General features: G+C 24.6%; 1 protein-coding gene across 1 annotated transcript; it reads left to right on the forward strand.

Moving 5' to 3' along the window:
- The first annotated feature begins 1,435 nt into the window (after positions 1-1,435).
- On the forward strand, positions 1,436-4,215 carry LOC103573773 (zinc finger protein 322). Its single transcript, XM_008552979.3, has 3 exons — positions 1,436-1,923; positions 2,892-2,948; positions 3,046-4,215. The coding sequence occupies exons 1-3, from the start codon at positions 1,774-1,776 to the stop codon at positions 4,153-4,155; spliced, it is 1,317 nt and encodes a 438-aa protein (XP_008551201.1). The 5' UTR covers positions 1,436-1,773; the 3' UTR covers positions 4,156-4,215.
- Positions 4,216-9,591: the final 5,376 nt, after the last annotated feature.

The raw sequence follows: 9,591 nt of genomic DNA on the forward strand, positions 1-9,591 counted from the left end.
CAAACTAATCAACAGATTTTTATGCACAATGAATTATTTTATCGGAAATTGAACGCTCTACTAAAAAAGTCTCTTATCATTTTTTGATAAATCCCACTGTTCAAAAGTTATTTAAGCTTCAAGTCAAATTTATCGTAAATTTTGAGATTTTTTTACTTTTCCGGCGAAATTATCAGGCTTATCAAAAAATGTCATTAGAACTTTTTGTAGATAATTTTATTCCTTACAAATTATTACGAATAAATTTTTTCGAAATTCCACATTGTTCAAAAGTTATTTTCATTTCAATGCTAAGCTCTCAAAAGATTAGACTTCTGATTGATTTTAAGAACTTGACATTGAAATGAAAATAACTTGTGAACAATGTGGAATTTCGAAAAACTTTATTCGTAATAATTTGTAAGGAATAAAATTGTCTACAAAAAGTTCCAGTGGCATTTTTTGATAAGACTGATAGCTTCGCCAGAAAAGTGAAAAAATCTCAAAATTTACTACAAATTTGACTTGAAGCTTAATAACTTTTGAACAATGGAATTTATTAAAAAATGATAAGAGACTTTTTTTGCAGAGCGCTCAATTTTCTTCAAATAATTTATTGTGCATAAAAGACCGCTGATTAGTTTGTGAACTAGAAAATTCTAAAAAAAAAAAAAATTTTTTTTCCCGTGATATTTAAATGGAAAATAGAAAAATGGATTGAGGCAAACCTTAATATCATTATTAAGAGCCCAAATTGTTACCAAAATTCTTATTTTTAGTTTTACTTTCAATTTTTGGATACCATAAAAAAAAATTGTTTTTTTTTTTTTTTTAAACAGCCTAATATATATACATACAGATTTGTAACTCAAAACAAATTAAAGTTACCCAATAACATATCTATGACTTTCAGTTGGAATTTTCTGACCAAACAGTCAAATTTACGAAAACGACTAATGAATTGTTTTTCGTAGAAAATTAAATTTCCTACAAATTTAATCCTTATGAACTTAATGTATCTTTGATAGTTTAGCGGAAAATTCAATTCGAAACTCTATCAAAAAAAAAGGAAAAAATAATTCTCTATTTACAATATTGAAATTCGTTTCGATTTACTTACCATTAATATTTCATCAGAACTATCAATTTTTCGTAAAATATTCTAAAACCGTATTTGTAGGGAATATAATTCTTTACAAAAATGTTTTCATTAATTTTTCTCATATTTTGAATTGATACGCCAGAATTTTACTTTTTGGCACTAGTAAAATAACATTTTTTATTAATGATAGAAAATTTCATTCCGTTGCTTTTAAATGAAAATAACATTTAAACTAATAAACTTACGAGAAATTTTACAAGAACTTTTTTTATAGAATATTTGATTTGCCACAAAAATGTATTCATTTATTTTTCATGTATCTCGAATATTTAAGTCAGAATTTCAATTTTAAGAACATAATCAAATTTATCGCATTTCACCGTACAGTAATTAAATCTATTTAAATATATAACATCACATATATTTATGACATTTACTTTCACATGATTTCCTAGTATCGAATAAAAGCTTAAGCCTACTGTGTACCTATACTTTAATACTCATAAGTAATAAGTGAAAATATATAATTTAAATTTAATCTCGTCCATTTTTGAAGTGACCGTTGATCAGTCAGTGTCTAGTGAAATATAATTAAATATATAAATATATATACTATAGTTACTTATTCAAGTAGTTTGATAAATAAATAATTTGTAAATAATCGATTTTATTTACTGATTTGTGTAACAAAAATGAAGGTAAAAAATGTGCCAATTAAAAAAGTACGAACGAAAGAATTTAGTAGATTTATTTCCGGGCCAACAAAATGGGACGGAAATAAATTTTGTAATTTAATTTATAACAAATATAATGGATGTAAACAATATCTATGTGAAAATAAGGTGAGACTTTACTGTAAGAAATTTTTTGTACCCGGTATAGTGTAAATGACGGTGTAAAAATTCCGGTGTTAAAATTACACCAAATCTCGTGTGAAATTTGTAGGGGTCGAATTAATAATTTTCAGACTGTCAAACGTGTAAATATGTAATTTATGACAATGTCGCGTCATCAAAATATTTAAATGTTAAAAATACTATTTAATTTCTCAGTAATATTAATATAGCTATTACTTAAGTATTTAAAGATGTTCAATGGTCATTTGTTGCTCGTTAATCGAAATTAACAAGTAACAGAATGGTGTAAAAAAAGTAGATTACACCGTGTTAAAATGACACTGATGGAAAATTTACACCGAGAGAATTTTACATCGTTATTTCACACTACACGGCCGTGTAAAGTTATCTGGGTCTATTTTTACACCGAAATTATTCACAGTGTTTGGTATTAATTAATTTTTTTTCTTTTATTTGAATAATTTGGTTAAAAAAACCGAAATTAATTTTCTGGAAACTTTTAGAAATAATTTTTTAATTTCTGAAAATTGATAAGGATATAAAATCATTCGTTAGTTTTGAGAATATGTGCAAAAAGCTCTTTGATTAGAGTACCAACACAACTAGGTTCTAATCAAAGAATTTTAAAAAATTTTTGGAACTCAAAAAATTTCGGTTCTCAATTTTGGCCTGATTTTGAGTAATTTTATTGTGTGAAGTACCATTTAATCTCAAACGATCCAAAAAAACCTTAGAAATTTTCATTTCCTAAATTCCAATAAAATGATTTAGTCAAAATTTGAAAAAAAATAAAAAATGCATTGTATTAATTAGAACTAAAATGAAATGCCCGTTCGTTAGAGCACCCACACGACTTGGTTCAAAAAAAATTTTAGAGTATCGAAGCATAATTTTTTTATTATAATTTGTTTTCAAGCTTTCAAATTTTTTTTATGTTGCATATTATTTTTCAGAATAATCAATACGTACCGAAACAGTATTATGCAACAGAACAATCTAATAATCACCAGGTAAAAATAAACATTGTTCTAGCTTTGTTGAAGCAACCATAAATTCTCAATTGTTTAAACCATAACAATCAATAATAATTATATTTTCTTGCTATAGGATAAAGAAAAATCTGTGGATTCATTTCAAGAATTTCCACTATTTGTTCCCAAACAATGTGTAAGCAATGTGGCCAAACAAAGTGAGCCATTGGATTTATCTGTCATCACAAGTCTAGATTGTTCGACAAACAAGACTCTCCATGATTTTAACAGAAACAATGACACACTTAATAATAATACCGAACAATATAGTAACATTGTATCTGAACACAGTGAACCATTAGACTTATCCTTAAAGAATGTACAAAGTTGTTCAAGTTTCAATAACTTAGGTCATCGGAGTATATATCATACAAGAAGAGGAGTGAGCGAACAAAACAATCTAGGAAACAATTATGTGCAAACAAAACAAACAATAAATTACTTAACCAGACGATGCAACAAACAATCGAACAATGCGAAACAATATGTCAACTGTCATAATCATTTGTTTGTTGATGATAATACAGACAATGTAATTGAACAAACAATGGAACAGCGAACTAATAAACCTGTCGAACAATGCGAACAAAGATACAAAGCTCTGTACCTCTATAAAATATTTACCGAATTATTTCCGACAAACTTTGAAAATTTTGACGGCTTGACAGTTAACAATATTAACGTGAACAATATCAATATAAACAATATGAATAATGTCGCGGATCCTAGTGGAAACAAAGTTTGTTTTGATGAAAAATTAAATTGTTTGTATTGCAAAAAATTTTTTTGGACTTCTTGGGAGTTAAAAAAACACATTGCTGTCACTTTTGTTCGGAACAATCTGACAAACAAATTTCATTGTTGCGCATGTGTGAAGATGTTTGCGCAGAAACGGTATCTGCAATACCATCAGCGCACTCATTTAGATGGTATTAAATTTTCGTGTGCATTTTGTAGCAGGAAATACACAAGATCAGATAATTTAGCAAGACACAATAATTTTCATATCAATCCAAACAAATTTTCTTGTTTGTACTGTGATAAAAAGTTTGTACGTAAGGATTTGATGGACAAACATCTTCGTGTTCATGAAAATAAATTTAGATATGAGTGCACAAGTTGTAAAAAATTTTTCCGTGGCCCGATTTCTTTTGAAAATCATAATAAAATTTATCATAATTTGTAATTTATTGTTTTGAATTTGAAATTTATTAACTGTTATCAATATAAAAATTTACAAGATTGTTTGAATAATAAAGTATGAATTTATTGATTCCAAACATTTTTATGTATTTATTTTATTTTTTTGACCACAAATTGAATAATTTATTTTTCTCTAGTTTAGCTTATAGAGTTGAAACCGAAATTTAGCTCTATAAAATGTCATCTCATTTAATTTTAACTCATAGATTACAATATTGCCATATTAGACATCTTTATAAACATCAAAAATAAATATTGCTTGTGGGTACTCATTTCAACGGAAATTTGCCGCTAAATATTATAATCCTGTTTAAAATTTGGTCCAATTAAATTTTTACCTATGAAATTGAGGTTATGACCATATTATACACTTTAACAAATATTAAAAAGAAGAATTGCCTGTAGGTTTTCATTTCAGCGCTTATTTCCCACGAGACATCAAAATCCTGTTCAAAATCTGACTAAATTTAATTTTTACCCATGCAATTGCGGTTATGACCATATCAGACACATTTGTTAACATTAAAAATAAGTGTTGCTTGTGGGTACTCATTTTAGCGAAAATTTGCCGCTGAACACCAAAATTCTGTTTGAAATTTGGTCCAATTAAATTTTTACCCATGAAATTGAAGGTGTGACCATGTTGGACACTTTTATCCTTGAAAATAAATATTGCTTGTGGGTACTTATTTCAACGGAAATTTACTGTTCTTCAAAAATATTAACACGAAAATCAACTTCCTTAATCAAATTATTCAGACTTTTTTCCTGAGCAGGTTAAAAAAAATTTTCCATTTTAATTATAATACACAAAACGAGCATAAATCTTAAAATTTTTATATACCTTTGAATATTTAATTTCAATCATGTAATTTTAAAGAAAAATTTTATTTAGATTATTTTATAATAATAATAAATCACGTTAATAAAATTAATAAGTGTAGAATAGAAAAATTTTTCTCTAGTCACGAATGAGTTATAATTAAAATGAAAACTTGAAAAAAAATTATTAAAATAGAAGGTAAAGAAAAGAATATGAGCCAAAAAAAATGTTTTATTATTATAAGTAAATTACATTATTATCAAAGGAAATCATTTTCAGTGGATGCTTGAGGCGTATGTCCTTCTCGTACATTTAACATTCCTTTGATCCACTTTTACACGTATATAAAATTCATAATATATATTATATATATATATTTTATTCTTTTTACTTTAACCAAAAAATATATGTGTAACAAAGTTTTATCGTTTTTATCTTGAGTAATGTTATGTCCTAACTGTCACACTAAAAAAAGATGTCGACAATTGTTCTGAAATTTTATATGCGAATTTAAAATAATAATCTAGTTATTAAATCAAAATTTATTAAAAAATAATTTTTTTTATTTTTGTTTTTTTCGTGTAATTTTTTGTCTAAAGAAGAATGATAACATTTTACTTCGAATGAATATACATATATATAAGCTTCAAGAGTGTAAAATTAAATTTTAATTATCTAGAAGTAAAAAAAAATATTGTTTTGAAGTTAAAAAAAAATTTTGTTATCTCTAATTTTGTCAAAACTTCTGAAACTGACAAAAAAAAAAAAAAACAAATAAATAAATTGCCTTTTATAATAAGTTCAAAATTCTTCAAATTCTCAACTTTCTAGAATACGAAGTTTTTTTCAACTTCCTAGATACCCGATTATCTAGAAGCGAAATTAAATTTATGATCTCAAACTTTTTGAAAACCACTGGGAATCCTAGAACTGTTAACTTTCTGGAATATGAAGAAGTGTTCAGAAACTTTCTAGAAGTTAAAAATATTTCCATAAATTCTTTAGAAAAAAAAATTGTTTCCAACTTCTAAACGAATTCTAAACTATCTAAAATATGAAAAATTTTTTTAAAAATTTCTACAAACTGAATTTTCTAGAACTTAAAAAAATTTCATAAATTCTTCAGAAATTGAAACAATCAAATTGTCTTCAACTTTGTCAAAGCTTTAAAAATTTTTCAAATTCTTAATTTTCTGGAATATAAAAAAGTTTTTTTAAACTTATTAAAATATATTTAATATATTATAATTAATAATTATAATATTAATAATTATATCGTTAGAAACTCAATTATCTAAAATTAGAAAAAATTCTATTTTTTCTAACTTTTTCAAAATTCCAAAAATTTTCATAATTTTTATCTTCCTGCAATGTGGACAACTTTTTTATAATTTTCTAAAAACTCAATATTATATAGTTTAATTACAATCAAACTTGAAAACTTTGACATAAACACTTAAGCAATTTTTCATAATTAAGTAGAGATTTTATGTCAAGAAAAATGATTTTTTTGAGACAAACTAGTTTTCGTTGGTTCAAACGAGTTTGGTTTCACTGAAGAGAAAATTTGTCAAACTCCTAGGGAGTTTGATGTCAATACCTTATTTTTTACAGTACCTGAGTCAAAATTGACAAGGTGATTTGAACCTCCAAATCCTACATGAGGGTAAGGAGGTTCAAATCATCTTTTTAAAATATGATCCATATATTACGTCAAAATAACACATATTAAAAGTAGCGCTCCTGTTTAGCCTTCGCCTAGCAAAATAACTGGGACGGAGCTATGAGGATGACTGTTTATTGAAAATTAAAAAAAAATAAAAATAAAAATGTTTCGTTGTCTAAGAGATAAATTAAAATAATAAAAATTAAGTAAAATTAAATTTAATTAATTAATTAAAATAATAAAAGCAAAATTAAAATAATTTCCAAATTTATTTAAATCAAAACAATTATTTAAAAATTATTACAAAACAAAATTTAGGTTGCATTAGACAATTAAATGCAATTTACAATTTTACACTTTTATAAAATGGTTTAACTCTCGATTTCACTTGTTATTTAATTTATTTAAAATCTATTAATTAAATTGTTACCTTGATTTATTTGATAATTATTATTGTTATCAATAATTATTTATTTGATTTTTTTATTTATTATTCTTCCTTCTTAACCTTTGATAATTGATGGAACATTTATCAAAATTATTTTTTTATTTAAATGAATTATTACTTTTAATAATTCAATAATTAATTAAAAATATTCTGAATTATGTTTTTATAATTCAGTTTATAAATATTCAAATCACATTAAAATGATTTAATAAAATTAAGGACTGTGCCTTTCAATAATTAAAATTTCGTCAATGACGAATGAGCTCACTTAGGAAACTGAAATCTTTCTCGATGTCCAGAAGAGCTGTTACTAGGTAGTAACATCCCTTCCAATAATTATTTAATTATACCAATTATTTTATCGGCTATAATTAAATCAATAATTTTTTTATAATTATTATTTATATATATATATATATATATATATATATATATATATATATATAAATATATATATATATATATATATATATATATATATATATATATATATATATATTTCATGATTTCCAATGCAGTTAGCAACATACGAATAAAGCATTGGAGTCGAGTTTACAAATCAATATTTATTGATTCTTATTATTTTTTCTTTATTGCAATAAATTCATCATATTATTTAAACATTTTATAATTTATTTCATTTTAATTATTGATAACTTGTTTCTTAATAATAATTATTTCTTTTTTTATAAATACTTCATAATTTTCTTTCATATTCCTTTTCCTCTATTATTTCACTTTATTATTAATAATTATTTTTCATATATAAATTTTTTATCAATATTTTATTATTTCAAAATTCTATTTCATACTTTTCACAATAATATTCTCTTCATATTTCATAATTTCCATTTCATTATTTATTAATAATTAACAATATAATAATTTGAATTTATATTCAAATTTCATAACAATATTTTTTTTATTATTTAACTCTTTCATTTTTATACTTATTCATAATCATTCAATAATAACTTTTTTTTTTTTTAAATAAAAATAATTTGAATTTAACTTCAAAATTAAAAATCATCAGCCGTAATAAAGGCTGGAAGTCATTTGCTAATTAATTAATTCATGCGTAGCCAGATGGTATAACATGTTCGATTTTTCTAATAATTTCATTGACAGTGAGAATACGACGTCGTGACGTCACACATGCATTAAAAAGGTGATTGTCATCTAAACGCAGTAACTTTATCCACTTTTACCAAGTCTAGGTTCAAATTATCTTTTTAAAAAGATCGAGAAAGACTCTCATCGGATTGCGTACAATTGGTAAAGAAACAGAAGGGAAAACGGGGCTACTAATTAGAAATGGCCACCATGAACGAAAAAAATTTGAAATTTAAAAATTCCAGAAATAATTTCTTAGTAATAAATGTTTTGTTGTGAGTTAAAAAATAATAAAATTTAAAATAGTAATAATAATAGCTAAAGTTATACAAGTAGCCGTTCGAATAGAATAGTACTGTCATTTGAAATTCGAATTGAATAATTAAAGCCTCTGACGTATTAGTATATGATTAATTAATTATTTTATGTGAACAATAAATACGAATAATATAGCAGGGTGTGTCAAAAAAATCGAATAAGTTTTTTTTTTTCGAATGGCCGTGGAATCCTGTCAGAGGGCGTCAAAATAAAGTTCCTGTGAAAATATTGAGCTCTTGATATTGATATTCAGAGGTCACGAATCATGATTTTCTATTTTCCATTTAAATAACATGGGAAAAAAAAAATTTTAAGCTTGGAATTTTATAGCTCGGCAACGGCTCATTCTACAAATTAGCTCAGGATATAATTTTGTAAGGAATTAAACGCTCTACGAAAAAAGTCTCTTATCATTTTTTGATAAATTCGTCTATTGAAAAGTTGTGGAGCTTGAAATAAAATTTATAGTAAATTTCGATTTCTTTTCAATTTTCCAGCGAAACTTTCAGTTTTATCACAAAATGTCATGAGATCTTTTTTGTAGAAAATTTTATTCTCGACAAATTATCTCAAATAAAGTTTTCTCAAATTTCGCATAACTTCCTAGTTATTTACATTTTAATATTAAGCTCGTAAAATCGATTAGAACACTATTTTTTTAAGAGCTTAATATTGAAATGGAAATAACTAGAAAGTTATGCGGAATTTGAAAAAAGCTTATTGAAAATAATTTGTAGGGAATAAAATTTTCTACAAAAAAGATTTCAAGGCATTTTGTGATAAGTCTGATAGTTTGCCGAAAAAGTAATAAGATCTCGATATTCACTATAAATTTGACTTCAAGCTCCAATAACTTTTCAACAGACGGATTTATCAAAAAATGATAAGAAACCTTTTTTGTAGAGCGTTTAATTTCCTATGATATATATTGAGCTCATCTGTACAATGAGTCATTGCCGAGGAATAAAATTTCAAGCTTAAAATTTTTTATTTTCCATGTTATTTAAATAGAAAATAGAAAATTATGATTCGCGACCTCTAAATATCAATC

The sequence above is a fragment of the Microplitis demolitor genome, chromosome 10 (genome assembly GCF_026212275.2).
Source record: "Microplitis demolitor isolate Queensland-Clemson2020A chromosome 10, iyMicDemo2.1a, whole genome shotgun sequence".
Classification (NCBI taxonomy): Eukaryota; Metazoa; Arthropoda; class Insecta; order Hymenoptera; family Braconidae; genus Microplitis; species Microplitis demolitor.

Excerpts from the sequence above, each read along its gene's own strand:
- LOC103573773 (XM_008552979.3), top strand. The coding sequence starts at position 1,774 with ATGAAGGTAAAAAATGTGCCAATTAAAAAAGTACGAACGAAAGAATTT. Across the intron at positions 1,924-2,891 it reads AATATCTATGTGAAAATAAG|AATAATCAATACGTACCGAA; the intron begins GTGAGACTTTAC and ends ATTATTTTTCAG. Across the intron at positions 2,949-3,045 it reads AACAATCTAATAATCACCAG|GATAAAGAAAAATCTGTGGA; the intron begins GTAAAAATAAAC and ends TTCTTGCTATAG.